The sequence below is a fragment of the Pinus tabuliformis genome, chromosome 4_2 (genome assembly GCF_031772625.1).
Source record: "Pinus tabuliformis cultivar Carrire ecotype Pingquan chromosome 4_2, CPIR1, whole genome shotgun sequence".
NCBI classification, from domain to species: domain Eukaryota; kingdom Viridiplantae; phylum Streptophyta; class Pinopsida; order Pinales; family Pinaceae; genus Pinus; species Pinus tabuliformis.
The window spans coordinates 526,422,836-526,440,413 of NC_142304.1; the positions used below are offsets into that span (position 1 = coordinate 526,422,836).

At 39.1% G+C, this 17,578-nt stretch overlaps 2 protein-coding genes across 2 annotated transcripts in view; both read right to left on the reverse strand.

Annotated features, from left to right (window-relative positions):
* The window catches only part of LOC149170324 (THO complex subunit 3-like), a 243,559-nt gene that overhangs the window by 16,169 nt on the left and 209,812 nt on the right, over nucleotides 1-17,578 (reverse strand). The window lies entirely within an intron of this gene.
* Nucleotides 2,915-5,244, reverse strand: LOC149170325 (uncharacterized). The gene is made up of 2 exons (XM_089427295.1): nucleotides 3,858-5,244; nucleotides 2,915-3,747 (listed from the first exon to the last, which is right to left on the reverse strand). The coding sequence occupies exons 1-2, from the start codon at nucleotides 5,032-5,034 to the stop codon at nucleotides 3,152-3,154; spliced, it is 1,773 nt and encodes a 590-aa protein (XP_089283421.1). The 5' UTR covers nucleotides 5,035-5,244; the 3' UTR covers nucleotides 2,915-3,151.

Consider the following 17,578-nt stretch of genomic DNA (forward strand, 5'->3'; position numbering starts at 1 on the left):
AGTTTTCTTAAATATCCAAAATATAAACCAAAACAACGTTACATCAATGACAAAACACAAAATATATCGTCCAAACAAGCTTTGTTATGTATGGTTACATACACATTTACCAGCTGAACAAGAAGGAAGTACAAGTCTCCCCAAGGGTTTCCCAGCAAAGCTGGAAGGAAGCAAATGCTCCCTGAATGGGTTTGGGCTCCCGTACCAAGGACAATGACCCAATTACAAACTGCCACTTGAACTGTTACTGCTGTTGCTACCACTAACCACTCTCACTGTCACTGCGGCTACGACTGCTCCAACTGTCCATTGTTGTTGTCACTATCTAATGCTCCACCTGTTGCCACAACTCTCTGATGTCCATTGTTGTTACTGCCATCAATCACCTATCACGTCATGTTTCACAAGATCACTGTCATGCACCTAGGATAATTGCTATGCACCATGTCACTGTTAAAGATAAGAGTGTTGTCATTTACATCAAGATACTGCCAGTCAGGTCAAACGAGAGCCACTGTCACATATATCAAGAACATCGTTGCACAACATATATCAGGGTTGCTACCATACAAGTTCTGTCATCAAGGTTAAAGTTGCCATCAAGAGACTTCTGTATCAACTCTGCCTCTGTCAATATCTTCTCTGCTATCACAACACTACAAGTACTGTCCCTGACATACGCACAAACTCTTGATACAAAAATGATGTCATGTGTATATAAGACTCAAACAAAAGTACACTAATGAGCAATCTTTATTCTGACTTTTGTTCAATTGAGGAGGTTTTTTTTTTTTAATTAAAATTTATGCTTTTGTGTAGTTGCAACAAAAACCCTAGTCTGCCACAGAATATCATCAAGGTTTACTGTCATTTATATCTTTCTGATATCAGTCACGTGTATCATAGAATAGGATCACTGTCATGTGTTGTTTGTCTCATATACATCACACGCCATGTATCATTACTGTCATCATGAATAAGGACATTGTATTTATGTATTTATATACATCACACTGTCACTGTCACAAACCATGCCTTTGTCAAGCCTTCTCATTTACATTGATGTCTATACTTGTTCATGCCATTAAACTCTAGGCATTGTCCTATACTCAGTGAATCTGTCATATCTTACAACATCTATATTCAGTCCACATAAACTACTATAAATTCCATTACTTCCTTTTCAAGGTATTAATAACAATAGTCGATGAACATCTAAAGACACAGTCAACAACATATGTGACTTCAGTAACTTGATATTCCTAGCCTTAATGTAAGATGGTTATTCAGGTGTCTCACAAGGTAGTCCAACAACTTCTCAAAAATATTTCCAGAGAAAACTTACCAGGACTGTCGAGGTGCTCAGGAAGAAAAGGCTACCAATGTTACCTCAGTCAATTGAACATATTCCACCCCAATCCTTCCAAGAGTATGATGAGAGACCTTCCAGAGGTTACTTACAAATCAATGCTTCAGCGCTTACGTAGTCACTATTCAAGGAATGAATACACCATATAGGCCATACACAAACTTTAAAAATATTTTAAGAAGGTTTGCGGTAGGTTACTCAGATTACTTCCATAGGTCTGTGATAATACAAGATCCCGATCAAGTGATATTGCTCCTGCTACACAAAGGTATGCCGAGAATGCAAGAGTTAGCCTAAATGTCAACAGAACCACAGAACAATGCCTGGATATACAATCCTTCAATTCGATATTCCTGTTGCTGCTTAAATCCCCAGGTCGAACTCTTCAGGACTAGGGCAGCATATTACTCCACTGGTTCTTTCCGCCAAACATGTGATTTCACATTAAAAAATGCTACACTTGTTCCACCAAAACAATGTTGTAAAATTTGTAGTATCCTTTCAACAGTTCCGTACCTTAAGATGTCCAAACATTGCTCAAAGGACAGCTCTTAATGAGTGTCAAGACCTACAGGAGAAGTGAAGTGCTTGATTGCATCAATTGTAGGTGGATTAGACTACCTGTAACAAGCCAAACGAATCCAGAAACTATAACCAAAAGCCAACAATTCATGTACCCTTCAAAGTTCCCTAAATATGGCCTCTTCGTCTAATTTTTCTCTGCTCCACAGGGCTGATGATTTTCTCAGAGATGTGCGTTAACTGCTCAGAAAAACAAGGTCCATAAGTCTTTTCACACAAATCCCCTGCAATTGTTATGTACAGCGAGTTTCCTTTTGCCAACATCCACAGGAAAAGAGCACAGAGGTTAACAAGGTCGCGGACCACCAACGAAAATAATCATAAACTCCTCTTGTGCTAGATCAGCATTTTGAACAAGGCCACAGATACAAGTATAAGCATAAGGAGGCATTTAATCCATAGTTGAGTCCCACCTACAAAAACAAAGGAAGCCCAACGAATCCCTTGCAAAACAAAATGTAACCCTTCCAGAATTTTCTCCCACATTAGATCTGTGTATACTTTGTTCTAAAACCATCTATCTGGAAGCAAATGAGACCCATGCATCTTCGTTGTTGCACAAAGATTCAGAACTGGCCACAGAGGTAAACTCCAAACACCTGCAAAGATCATAGTTTTTAAAACTGGAACCAGTGACCAGACTGGTCCACCTAATGAACTGGTGTACCGACCGGAACCGATCTAACCGGGACTGGTTTGGTCTAAACGAACCGGTTTTAGAAAATGAAGCGAAGAACTTATGAACGCAGAAATAGATATATAAATATTTTATTAATAAGATGAAAATTACAGATGATGATATTACAATTGCAGGCAGTGTTTTTAAAACCGGAACCGGTGACCGAACCGGTCCACCTAATGAACCGGTTTACCGACCGAAACCGGTCTAACCGGGACTGGTTTGGTCTAAACGAACCGGTTTTTAAAAAATACATTAAATAATTAATTTTTAATGAAACAAAACTATTTTTAAGATGTAAAACCATGATTCCAAGCCAATAGAGACAAAATATGCAAAGTTTGCTCATTTATATACCATGCAAAGGTGAATATATCAAAATGGCACCGAGTGCAATACATATCATCGACAAAATAGCAAAATACATAAGAAATGAGGCTCTAAATGGCCTATAAAGTCCAAAAACAATGCTGCAAGCTATGAGGCCATTGGCCTACTACAAGTCTACAGTGTACACATGATCAATCATCAAGTCCATCACCACTACTAGACACAGGATCATCATCAGGAGCTACATAGACATCATCTGGTTCAGAGTCTGAGGATGCCTCTGCCTCATCTGCAACATCAGTATCAATGCCACCAATGACAATAGAAGTGGACCTAATGGAAGCACGAGTTTGTCGACCTGCACGACTAGTGCCTTCCATTGGTTCCTTGCCTTTCCTTGATGCCGCTACTGATCCTGGTTCTGATGCCGCCACATAATCTGCCTCATCCTCCGCTAAAGCCATGTCGATATCAAAATCAGCCTCAAACACAGGATCTTCAGTCTCCTCCACCCATTCTGATGTTGGATCAATATCGTCCAACACAATGGGATCTAGATCAGGTGATTTGCTCATCATTTGGTTCCTCCTCAGTCGAAGGTTGTATTGCACAAAAACAAGATCATTTAACCGTTTTTGTTCCAAACGGTTTCTCTTCTTCGTGTGTATGCGCTCAAAAACAGACCAATTGCGCTCACAACCTGAAGCATTGCAAGTTTGACTGAGGACTCTAATTGCAAACCTTTGCAATTGAGGACACTGGCCACCAAATGACTCCCACCAATGTGCTGCAAAGAAAAAGACAATAATTAGTAACTTAGTTTATAATTTGAATTGTAAAGAACGTAAACAATTTTAACTTGAAATGAAAAACAAAATGGAAATTGGAATTGCTTACCTGGTTGGTCCACATCTCTTGCCATCTTTGCCAAGTTTTTGCCAAAAGTACCACTTGCTTGATTGAAAATAGTAAGCTGTCTATGTATATCCAACTGGTCTACATGGTTAGGGACCATGCGCTCCAAGCAATCAATCAATCCAGCTCTGACCTCCCCATCATGCTGATCTCCTAGCCGATTTTTATAGTGATACCTTGGGTTCAAAAAATACCCGGCTGCATGTATAGGACGATGGAGTTGATTGTTCCATCTGTTATCAATGATCTCCCATATACGGCCATATTTAGCTAACCTATCATTGTAAGCTGCCCGTATCTGCTCCTTTGCCTGATCCATAGCTTCATAAATGTAGCCCATGGCCAATCTTTCCCCATCCACCAACCTTAGCACCTTAACAAGGGGCTCGGTAATTTTCACAAGCTCTACAGACCTTTTCCAAAAATAAGTGTCTAACACTTTCTTTTTGGTGTCTTTTCCATCTGGTCTACGAGCCCACCGAGATTCAGACCATTCATCAGAGGAAAACATTTTCTGCAAGTTTCTATGTTGACCATTGAGACATTGCAACGTGAGGAAGTGAGTTGCAAATCTCGTAATTGCAGGCCTAACAAGCTCTTTTCCTCCAGTGTGTTTCCTCATTAGGCTCAATACCCATGAGTGGTTGTAAATGTATTTTGTAATGCACTTGGCATGCTCTACAGTGTTTTTTACCCACTCCACCTTGCCTATATCCTCAAGCATGAGGTCTATGCAATGTGCAGCACATGGAGTCCAAAATATGGTCTTATATTTGGCCTCAAGCATCTTTCCAGCAAGAACATAGTTTGAGGCATTATCAGTGATGACCTGCACAACATGCTGCTCCCCAACTTCCTGAATAATGTTATCCAAAAGCTCAAATAGAAGGCTTGCATCCTTTACCCTATCAGATGCATCAACTGATTTCAAAAACATGGTTCCTTGAGGGCAAGAAACAAGGAAATTAATGATAGTGCGGTTCTTTCCATCGGTCCATCCATCTGACATAATGGAACAACCTGTTTTGACCCATGACTCTTTAAACTCAACCAAATACTCATCAATGGAAGATATCTCTTTTTGCAAAAGAGCTCCCCTCAAGTCATGCATACTAGGGCCTTTGAAGCCCTTTCCTGCAGCTATAACAGAGTCCCACATAGCTTGGTAATAAGGTGAGCGAGCAGCATTAAATGGGATATCTGAATCATACCACCATCTAGCAATGTATTGGTGAGAAGTTTCTTTGCATTGTTTTTTCCAATGCTGATCCAAAGTGGGTTGAGAACTTGGCTGGGAGGAAGTGGGATTAGATTTAGAAGAGGCAATGGTGGCAGAAGATGAGAAATAACTTTGGATGTTTGGTCTCTTTGTTCCTTTTGATGGTTGGCCAACTCCAACAAAAGGATGAACATAGTGAAAGGGGTCATTGGTGGAAGGGATAGAAGTGGAGTCTTGAATCTCATAATCATCATACCCACTCTGTTTCAAAACATTCATGGTTTCCATTAATTCCCTCTTCCTTGCAATTTCATCTTGGATGGCCTTCTCCCTAGCCTTATCCTCATAAAATTTTTCAAGCTTGGCAATGTATTCTGCCCTAATAGGACCTAACAGTTCTTTTGGTGCATCACATGGCTTTACTTGGCCTCTTACCCCAGCCAAGTGTTGTTTCAACCTAAGAATACCCCCACCTCCAATAGATTTATGGCATAATTTGCATATCATTTTTCCCTCAATTACATCACAATGAACCCATGCACTGTCCTTTCCTTTTGGAGCCATGTTTGCTTGAAATAATAACAATTTGCAAATAAATCTGTCATTTAAAAAAAAAATTGCAGCTAAGGAACATGGAAAACCAATGATAAATGTAGGAAAAAAATGCACATGCAAGCTACAAAATTTGATAGCATAGAGCTAGAGAGTTCATAGGCTTAGCATAGATGATAGATCATTGAAGGGAGAAGTTTATAGCACAAAAAAAATAATTCATGGACAGCAGACTCAAATGAGGAATTATCAAGTGCAAATCCTTACCTGGAAATGCAAAGTAGCTCCCTTAGCCTCCTCTTGATGATGGCAACTCCACTGACAGCTACACACTATCTCCAAAATAGCTCCAACTCCAACTCCAAGATGACTACTTCAGCAAAAACTCCACACTCTCCAAGCTCACAAACAAACTCACAAACACTCACAAACACTCCAAATCAGTTGTGTGAGACAAATGAGAGTGAGAGGGGTGTCTTATAGCAAGTGTGAGGGTGTTTTTGGAGGGAAAATACCTTTCCCTCACCCCCAAAACCCCTAAACCGCCCTCATTTCCAAAACCGCTGCGCTTTTTTGCTTTAACCGGCGGCCTGTCCATAAACCGGCCGGTTTAGGACGGAACCGGCCGGTTTGCTATAAACCGGCCGGTTCCGCCCTAAACCGGCCGGTTTTTACCGGTTAGGGCCTTTTTTTGGGCACGAGGGGGTCTAAACCGGGTTAGAAGGGCCGGTTCGGACCGGCCAGGCTTCCAACCGGCCGGTTAGGCCGGTAACCGGTTTTTTCCACCGGTTTTTAAAACTATGATTGCATGTGCCTGGCTTATATATCGCCATGGACACCCTTTGGGGAAAGGGCATGATCTTATGATCGTGCCCTTTCATCTAATTTAACTGAAAATTAAATAATAACCTAATTTAACTAATTTTTTACATAACATTGCCTTCCTCCCGAAAGAATGCTTTGTCCTCAAAGCATACGCAACGATGGATGTTGTTGACAAAATGCTTCATTCTCCCAAGAAGCTTCTTCTTCGGGCAAGTCCTTCCACTTGATCAGATATTCCTTGATAGTACGATAACGAAGCTTTCTTTCTCTAGTAGACAAAATACCTTCTGGTTCTAAAATGACTCTTCCCTCATCATCTAGGGATGGAAGTGTTGTTTGCGCTGTCTGATTGTTACCTAGTGCCCTTTTAAGGCAAGATACGTGGAAGACGTTGTGAACACGACTTGTCTCTGGAAGGCTTAAACCATACGCAACTTGGCTAATCTTTTTGTTGATCTGATAAGGTCCATAAAACTTTGGTGCCAATTTGTTTTTTCCCTTCTGTTTTAAGGATAATTGTTTGTATGGTTGGAGCTTGACAAATACCCATTCTCCAACTTCAAACTCTCTTACGGTTCTGTTACGGTCTGCTTGTTGCTTCATACGATTCCTTGCATTATTCAGGTTTTCTTTTAATATTTGGACGATTTTTTGGGTTTCTTCTAGTTGATCTTTAACAGCAGGTAGATTTGTTTGGACAATAGCTAGATCTTTCCATTTCGGGGGTTCATACCCATATAGGGCTTGAAATGGCGTCATTTTTGCTGATGTATGATAGGTGGAGTTATACCACCATTCAGCAAGGTGTAACCATTGAGCCCATTTATTTTGTTTTTCTGTAACGTAGCAACGTAGGTAGGCCTCCAAACATTTATTGACAACTTCTGTTTGGCCATCTATTTGCGGGTGATAAGCGGAACTCATATTTAGGTAAGTTCCTATATGCTTGAACAATTCCTTCCAGAAATTACCTTTGAACTTGGCATCTCTATCACTTACAATGACTTTTGGAAAACCGTGTAACTTATATATATTTTTGCAAAATATTTCAGCGATTTCTTTTGTTGAGTATGACTTCTTTATTGCCATAAAGTGAGCATATTTGGTGAGTCTGTCGACTACTACGAAAATCTTGTCCTTGCCTTCAGATACTGGTAATCCTTCAATAAAGTCCATTGAGATTTCTTCCCACTTCTGATTTGGAATGTTTAAGGGGTGAAGTAATCATGGTGTCGTAATATTTTCGCTTTTATTCCTTTGACATGTGTCACACTCTGCTACATACTTCTGAATATCACGATTCATTCCCTTCCAAAAGAAGGATTGACGTGCATTGTAGTAAGTCTTAAAGAATCCTACGTGTCCAGCTGACGGTGAGTCATGTAATTCCTTGAGTATCTTAAACTTAAACTTGGAATTTGTATTTAGATATATTCTTCCCTTATACCATAGGATATCATTCTTCCACTCAAATTTTGAGTTATTGGGAAGGTTATTGATTATTGTTGTTACTTTTGGATCCTTGGCATATTCACTTCGAATTTCGTTAAGCCACTCAGGAACAACAACCGACATTGCAAGCAGTGTTGGTTCTTCATCTTTCCTGGATAAGGCATATGCTACTACATTGTCTTTACCTCTTTTATGTAGTATTTCCAAGTCAAAAGCGGCAATTTTTTCAATCCATTTTTGTTGTTCTTCAGAAAGTGTTTTTTGTTGAAGGAGATATTGGAGACTGTTATGGTCTGTTCGAATAGAAAACTTACTTCCCAAAAGATATTGCCTCCACTTAGCTAGTGTGTGCATGATAGCGAGCATTTCTTTGTTGTATGTGGATTTGAGGCGTTCTCTTTTGTTGAGCTTCCTACTTTCAAAAGCTATTGGATGTCCTTGTTGCATTAGTACTGCACCTATACCGAATCCAGAAGCATCACACTCAATGATAAATGGTTTAGAAAAATCTGGTGTTGCTAATACGAGAGCATTAGACATAATTTCTTTTAATTTTTCAAAACACCTTCCTGCTTCCTCATCCCATAGAAACGAATTCTTCTTTAAAAGATTTGTTAGAGGTGCAGTTATATGTGCATAGTTTTTAATAAACCTTCGGTAATATCCTATCAAACCTAAGAACCCTCTTAGCTTGGATATATTAACAGGTTTGGTCCATTCTTTTATAGCTTTGATTTTGTTAGGGTCCACCTTTACACCTTCATGGGATATAATGTGTCCAAGGTATTCTACTTCTTCCTTTCCGAAGGTGCATTTGGATTTTTTTGCGTAAAATTGGTGTTCTTTAAGTAGTGTAAGAACCTTATCCAAATGTTGCAAGTGCTCCTTCCAAGTTTTACTGTAAATTAGAATATCGTCAAAGAATACTAATACAAACTTTCTGAGATGTGGGCGAAATAATTCATTCATAGTTGCTTGAAACGTTGTTGGTGCATTGGTTAATCCAAACGGCATTACTTTAAATTCATAATGACCTTCGTGTGTTCGGAATGCGGTTTTTGGTATGTCTTCTAATCTTATTCTAATTTGATAGTAACCTGATCTTAGGTCCAATTTTGAGAAATACCTTGCGCCATGTATCTCATCCAACATTTCGTCGATAAAGGGGATTGGCAACTTGTTTTTAATTGTTATTTTGTTTAATCCCCTATAGTCAATACATAGCCTAAATGACCCATCTTTCTTCCTTACCAACACCACTGGAGCAGCGTAAGGACTTTTACTTTTCGAGATGATTCCACACCTTAAGAGGTCTTGGATTAATCTCTCAATTTCTGTTTTTTGGTGATGTGGATATCGGAATGGCTTGATGTTAACCGGGTCTGATCCTGCCTTGACTTCTATTGTATGCTCAATTTCCCTATTAGGCGGCATCTTTAGAGGTAGGTCTTGAAATACTTCTTCATGTTTCCTAATTAGATCTTGTATCTCTGATGACTCTTCACTGGTCATATTTGCAGATAACATTTCTAACTGATGACATTGTACTACATAAGCAGGTGCTCCCCTTCGAATCATCTTCATCATCTGAGATGATGATACAATTTGATTTTCTGGTGCTTGGAACCCATGTAATTTGTACTTTTGACCTCCCCATTTGAATTTTATAAATTGTACTTGGTGGTTAGCGGCATAAGTACCTAAGGTTCGTAACCACTGGACACCTAAGACTACATCTACTCCTCCTAATAGTACTGTGAAAAACGAAGACTCTAAACTGAAGTCTTGAATTTGCAATTTAACCTTATGACATTTCCCCACCTTTTCAATCCTCTTATCGTCTGCTACCATTACCTTCATGTTTGGTAAGAGAAATGAAAAAATATTGAGTCTCTTGGCCATGGTTGCATCCAAGAAATTGTGTGTGCTACCAGAGTCAATGAGAACCACCACGTTATTCTTCTTAATGTGTCCCTTTAACTTTAGAGTCTGAGGTTGTGATATACCTGTCATAGCTGATAACGACACTTGCGGAATACTTTCGTCATCTAATTCTGGTGAGAATTCTGGGGCATCTCCTGTTTCTTCTATGTCAGAATCTTCACTGTTTGAATCATTGGTTGCTTCACAATTATATAGGTTTTTTGGTTCTTTTCCTTTACCACACCTATGTTTGGGGTCCCACTTTTCACCACAGCGCTTGCATTTACCCTCCTTTATCCTTTGCGCTTCCACATTGGATTTTTCATCTTCACGACGATGTGGTGGAACATATCTTGTATTTTTTGCATCAGCATACTGAGGTGTTCTTCGTCTTGAATATGTTTTTTCGGCTTTTGACCAAAATATTTGTTCGAATTTCTTTTCCGCTGTTTTTGCTTTTCGTCTTGCTACTTCTATTGATGAAATGTCATGCATCTCAAGTTCTACTTGTAAATGGGTTTTAAGTCCCGAGATGTATGACTGAATTAAACGAGATTCTGATAACCCAGGTACTCGAGCTACTAAGGTCTCCCATTCTTGAGTGTATTCATCCACACTTCCTTTTTGTCGTAATTTGATGAGTTTTGAAAAGAACTCTTCTTCTTTTACACCTTGAAATCTTTTAAAAAAAGCATCTTTAAATTTTCTCTAGCTAATGACGTGTGTTGTTTTTTTCCACCACATATACCAGTTATATGCTTCTCCTTCCATTTTCATGGATGCATGTCTGAGCTTTTCGTCATCGTCAGTGATGTCATATATCTCAAAGTATTCTTCTGCTTTATTTATCCATGCAACATTGTTTTTTTCGTTTCCATCGAATTTAGGCATCTCAACCTTTGCCCTCTTCTGGTATGTGGCTAATGGTTGAGCAAAAAGAGGGTGTTGATTAGTAAGGGTATCCCAAAGTTGCTTGTTTGTAAAGGCCGTGTTACTTGCTTCTTGGTGGGGTGTCGCTAATTTTCTTGGGGATTCAACCTTTTCATGAGAATCTGTTGACTTTGTTGAATCTAATGAGAGGTGTTCTTGATTCTCTTCACTTTCTTTTAATAGCTCTTCGGGTGTACAATTCGACCTTTTACACAGAAGTCTCAGCATTGTTAAGGCATCTCTGATGTTTACTTCTGTTTGGACATGTTGACTTTCCATTTTTATCTCTATTCGATTTGTCGTATCTTGAAGATTTTTTATTTTGTCTGCTTGCTCCCCAAGCTTGCTCTCGAATTCATTTAATCTTTTATTGACCTCATCGTAGTTGTTATTTATCTTATGCTCTACGTCAACCAATTTTTTTTGGAAATCCGCCATTGTCGTTGTCGACATTGAGCGGGTCTACGGGGGCGTGTATTTATCTGCCAGCTTCAGGTTTTTTTTTTCTTTTAATTAAATTAATTTAATTTAATAATTTAATTTAATTAATAATTTTTATTTTTATTTTTTTTAATTATAAATTATAATAATTATAATTTATAATTAATAACCTTATATATATATATATATATATATATAATTTAATTATAAGTTATATAATTTATAACTTTAATTTATATATATATATATATATATATATATATATATATATATATATATATATATATAAATTAAAATATGATATACATATATTATAACTAAATCACGTTATAATTATTTTTTTATATATATCATAAACGTCTGGACAGTCACGTCTTTCTGTTCTGAAACTTATCGAAAACACGTTATAACTATTTTATATATATATATCATAAACGTATTATTTATGTTACGGTTAGTCCGTTCCGTTGAACCGTCACATTCGACCTTGACCGAGCGTATATCACCGCAGGCAAGTAATCGAACAGCGGCAGTGGAACAACACCGGTTTGTATGGGCAGCGTGGCGAAAGCAGAATGTGATGGCGTGGAATGTGTATACAATGAGATGGAAGGTCGACGCGACAGAGAATAAGAAAACAACGACAACAGAAGGAAACGGATGGCAGCGGATCAATAGAGTTCGAGGAACGAACTCGCTTTGATACCAGATGAAACGAAGAACTTATGAACGCAGAAATAGATATATAAATATTTTATTAATAAGATGAAAATTACAGATGATGATATTACAATTGCAGGTGCCTGGCTTATATATCGCCATGGACACCCTTTGGGGAAAGAGCATGATCTTATGCTCGTGCCCTTTCATCTAATTTAACTGAAAATTAAATAATAACCTAATTTAACTAATTTTTTACATAACAGAAAAATACATTAAATAATTAATTTTTAATTAAACAAAACTATTTTTAAGATTTAAAACCATGATTCCAAGCCAATAGAGACAAAATATGCAAAGTTTACTCATTCATATACCATGTAAAGGTGAATATATCAAAATGGCACCGAGTGCAATACATATCATCGACAAAATAGCAAAATACATAAGCAATGAAGCTCTAAATGGTCTATAAAGTCCAAAAACAATGCTGCAAGCTATGAGGCCATTGGCCTACTACAAGTCTACAGTGTACACATGATCAATCATCAAGTTCATCACCACTACTAGCCACAAGATCATCATCAGGAGCTACATAGACATCATCTGGTTCAGAGTCTGAGGATGCCTCAGCCTGATCTGCAAGCTCAATATCAATGCCACCATAACAATAGAAGTGGACCTAATGGAAGCACGAGTTTGCCGACCTGCATGACTAGTGTCTTCCATTGGTTCTATGCCTTTCCTTGATGCCACTACTGATCCTAGTTCTGATGCCACCACATAATCTGCTTCATCCCCCGCTAAAGCCATGTCGATATCAAAATTAGCCTCAAACATGGGTTCTTCAGTCTCCTCCACCCATTCTGAAGTTGGATCAATATCGTCCAACACAATGGGATCTAGATCAGGGGTTTTGCTCATCATTTGGACCTCCGATTGCATTTATTGTTTACCCCCAAACCATGAAATCATGAAAACCATGAAGTCTGTTGACTTTTGAGTGAAATCTAAAATTATAGTTTCTCCATATGAAATCCAATGAGGTCGAAACCACTCTCAAACATCCTGAGTCATTTCATGGTAATGTTAAAAATTTAAGTAAAAGGATGAAAATGAAAATTAAAGGAAATGTCACTTTTACTTTAAGAATTTAACATTACCATTAATTGCCAACATTGTTAGGGTTGAAATGTGTCAGGAAAATGAGAGGGTAGGCATGTTTTTCTTGGAGGGACTATTTTTGGAGGAAAACAACCCCAAATTTCCCTCAAAACAGCTTCAAAACTCACAAAAATGCATTTTGTGGGGGTTATACTTGCCCTGGCAATAAACCGGTCGGTTTAGGACAAAACCGGCTGGTTTGACCACAAACCGGTCGGTTCCGTCCTAAACCGGCCGGTTAGGACCGGTTAGCTCCAATTTTTGGCCAAACAGGGTGTCTGACCGGGTTTTTTGACCAGTTCCAACCGGTGGGCCTGCTAACCGGCCGATTAGACCAGTAACCAGTTAGCTAGGCCGGTTTTGAATACTATGACAAAGATATCACTACCAAATGAATCCAAAAGTAATATCATAGCCCACTACTTTTGAAACCAGCGAGTTCCTCAACTCAGACCTTGATAATCATTTGAGGGAGAGGTTGTCTTTATATAGATTTGGAAGAACATTTCTAGAGAGGCCAACTAGAGAATCAAGAAGGGAAATTTTCCAATTTTATTTTAGGCAGACATGGTACCTTTGAAGAGAAAACTAATTTCAAATTTTTAGAGCCAATTTTTTTTTAGTTTGGGCCATTTTAGATATTGACTTTACTTCAAGATTTTGGATCATGATTATTTGTTGGACCTCCATGAATTAATAATTCCAAATGTGACCCCTTCAACAAACAAAGGTTCTTATGATTTTAAACTTTGTTTTAGCTAACAAGAAACTGCCACATCATCACATCTTTTGGGTTTTTACCCAAAGATGGGTCCTTCAACTTTAGACCAGCATATCTCTCAAACTGTGAAGGTCCACGAGGCACTCCACATATCAACAAAATCAACATGACGAGGAGAATCTAGTGACAGGGGTCTCTGAGGTAAACTCGTTGATTTGGTGCTACAAAAACTCCAACGAATGTCCTCCAAGAAAACCAAACCCTAGAGCAAGGGTTTCATCACTGGATCATCTGGCTATATCATCTTGAACATCAAGTTGCATCATCCTATGGACATCGTCAGACCTCCAACTAAACTCGACATCAATGATGATAGTTGCACTCACCCTACATCCTGCACCTACCTACACCTGCACCCCCTTTGACATCAATTGACAACATACTCAATGGTTAAAAGAGTAAAATGGGGGCAAAAGTGGCCACAAGTTTATAAAAGAGAAAAAGTGAGGAGACTCTCCTTATTCATTCACTTCGGTTTTTGAGAAAATGAGCTCTTGAAGAGTTTTTGGAGAGAAGCCTAGGGTTTGGGGAAACCCTAGCCGCTATCACTAGTTTTGGTGTTGAAATTATACACCTTAGTTGTTTCAAGGAGTGGGATCACACAGATTTCACCACGATGCTTTCATGGACAAAAAGATTTCAGAATATATTGAGGTAAAGAAGTCATATCAATTGATTTTATTTGCTAATACTTTTTTTCTATAAACCTAATTGCAGAGAGCATTTACTAAAGGTGAAAGATCAAAAATGAGTTACATTTCTGAGGGCCAAAGCATCCATTCCAAGGTTGTTCGAGGTCTGCAAATTCAATCTTTTGGTGGGTTGATTCCTCTGTCGAGAAGGACGCGATCCTCTCACTTTACTGTTGGCTGCATTTGTCACTCATTGGGCTGAAGTTCTTAACAGAAGAGGCTGCATATATCGATCTAGAAGAGTGTGTTGGATGCTCTAGCGTGGGTTGAGTTGGCATCACAGAAGGACGTATTCTGGGCTTACCTGGGTTGATCTTCTTTACTTTCCAGTGGCCAAGTTTCTAGTCTTGTTGGTCATGTTTCTTTGTTGCTTCAAGGGATCATATCATCAACACTTCAGGGGCCAAGTTTCCTTTCATATGCTGGTTGAGTCAAGCATTTGCAGTGGCTGAAACTCAAGCTTAACAGGAAGCTGAATCAACACTTATTGACTGAGTATAAGTGAGGCCAAGTTTGGGGTTGAAACTCTAGTTGAGCATGCACTAGAAAAGGATTGAGATCTTGTAGTTCATTCTAGCCATGAGGAACCTCCTTGCAGAAGATTATTGTGTATTGTCTTGTCTTGAACAACACATTAATATATTTTGTTCCATTTCTTTGGATGTTTTGTCCTTTTCAAGAAATATCAGATCTGTTAGTGCTGAACCATTATGAAATTTCTGAGTTTGCCATTCAGTGGAAAGATAAAGAAAATTTATCAGTTGTCTTTATAGTCATTTATGAGGTGTATATTTGTTGGGTGAGTGTGAAAGTTACATCTCTGTGTTGAAGCGTTCATAAATATACATTCCTATCTGTATATGCTGACATATAAGTTGAAAAAACAAAAAATTTCACCCACAACAGTGCGCCAACAATGTGTTTGACAAAAAATTCCACTGAGAAATTACACTAGAAGCTCAATCATCTATTGAGAAATTTGGGGTATTGCTAGAAGTGTATTTTACAGTGGTATCAGAGCATGTTCTTGGACAACGGTGGGGTCTAGGGACAGTTTGTTAGTGATGACATCACAGAGGAAATTCCTTTCAGAGGGATAACTTACAGGAGGGAGTACTCACATAGGGAACCCACTCCTATTAGAAAGAAGATATTCCAGATAGTGAGAGTGAAGAAACACCAGAGAAAGGAAACAGGGTAGAAGAAACACCTGAAAAATGAAGAGCTAGACATGGGTGAGAAAGATGACCAAGCCTTTAACAGTTTGCTCATGGCAATAAATGACTTGGCTAAAGGCCAAAAGGACATGGTAGACCTATTGAGAGGGATGACAAACAAAGGGGCTTCCACCAGAAAGGAACCAATGAATGGAGAAGGGTCTAATAGTGCAGAGGGCAATCACGCCCATACTACTACACAGAGCCATTCACGTTCATTTAGCAAAACACCCAAACCAAAGTTCCAAACATGCTTCAATTCTTACATGAGACAGCAGGGGGCCAAATAGAGCAGTTTAGTCAAGGGATTCCCTATGCAAATTACTGGAGGAATACAGAGCATTGGGACGGGAGTTCCAGGCTGTCATGAGTGTCACTGATTTCTGCCACCTTCAATTGAAGAGCAAGCCCAAAACATTTCAGAAATCCTTGAGGCAGAATAATGAGCTGCAAAAGACATTGGTGAAAGTAACCATCAGATGAACTGCAATAGATACATCCACAAGCTGCAGCTAACTATGGGGAACTACATAGTGACTGAGGATTGCTTTGTGGTGGATGTGTCAGACACCAATGTGGTGTTAGGTTGTCAGTGGCTCTACTACATTGGGAAGAATACTATGGATAAGCGAAACATGGAGATGGAATTCAAAGATTCAGTAGATGGCAGAAGGGTAGTTATGATGGCCATGCATCGGTACCAATCAAGACTAGTATCATCCAACAGCATGGAAGCGATATTGAGGTAGGGCGATATTGAATGGGCAGTTGAGTGCCTTATCACAGATAGCAGACAGTCGGACCAACTACCACAACATTCCAACAACATTCAGGTATTGCTTCATAAACACCAGAAAGTTTTTTTCTGACATTCCTCTAGGTAGACCACCAAACAGGGGTTTTGAGCATGTTATAGAATTGGAGGAGGGTGTACAAGCGGTCATTACCAACCCCTACCGACATCCCAAGGTTTACAAAGATGAAATTGAGAAGGCCATCAAGGAGTTGTTGAACTAGGGTCACAATCGGCCTAGCTCCAGTCCCTTCACTTCTTCAGTGGTCATGGCAAAAGAAGAAAGGCAATACCTTGTGGATGTGTATTGATTATCGGGCCCTTAACAAAAGAACAATCCAAAACCAGTAGCCAATCCTCAAGATAGATGAGTTGATGGATGAACTGAGGGGAGCCAAATATTTTTTGAAGATTGACCTTCGCTCAGGCTACCATTAGATTCGAGTTTGGGAGCAGGACATCCCAAAGATAACCTTCAGGTGCCACTATGGGCACTACGAGTTCTTGGTTATGCCATTTGGGCTAACCAACACCCCCGCAACTTTCCAGTCATGCATGAACCATGTGTTTAATAAACAGTTGCGGAAATAATTGTTGGTTTTCTTTGATGATATATTGGTCTACAGCAAGACCTAGGAAGACCATCTGATGCACTTGGACGAGGTGTTGGGGATTCTGGAGGAGCAAGAACTATATGCAAAGGAGTCCAAGTGTGAGTTTTACATGACAAAGATGCTCTATTTGGGGCAGGTGATTGCAAATGATGGTGTTCAAGTCAATCAGGAGAAAATTTGGGCAATCATTAAATAACCTACCCCAAAAAATATAACAGAACTAAAAAGCTTCCTTGGCCTTTGCACGCACTTTAGAAAATTTGTCAAGGGGTTCTCACAATTAACAGCGTCTCTTACAGAACTTACCAAAAAGGGGGCTTTCAATTGGACTGAGAAGGCACAAGAAACATCTGAGAATATGAAGCAGGTGATGAGTTCGTCTCTTGTGCTCGCATTACCAGATTTCACCCAGCCTTCAGTGCTAGAGGGTGATGCTTGAA

Coding starts and splice junctions, on each gene's coding strand:
- LOC149170325 (XM_089427295.1), bottom strand. CDS start 5,034: ATGTGGGACTCTGTTATAGCTGCAGGAAAGGGCTTCAAAGGCCCTAGT. Junction 3,748..3,857: donor AAGAGATGTGGACCAACCAG/GTAAGCAATTCC, acceptor TTTTCTTTGCAG/CACATTGGTGGGAGTCATTT.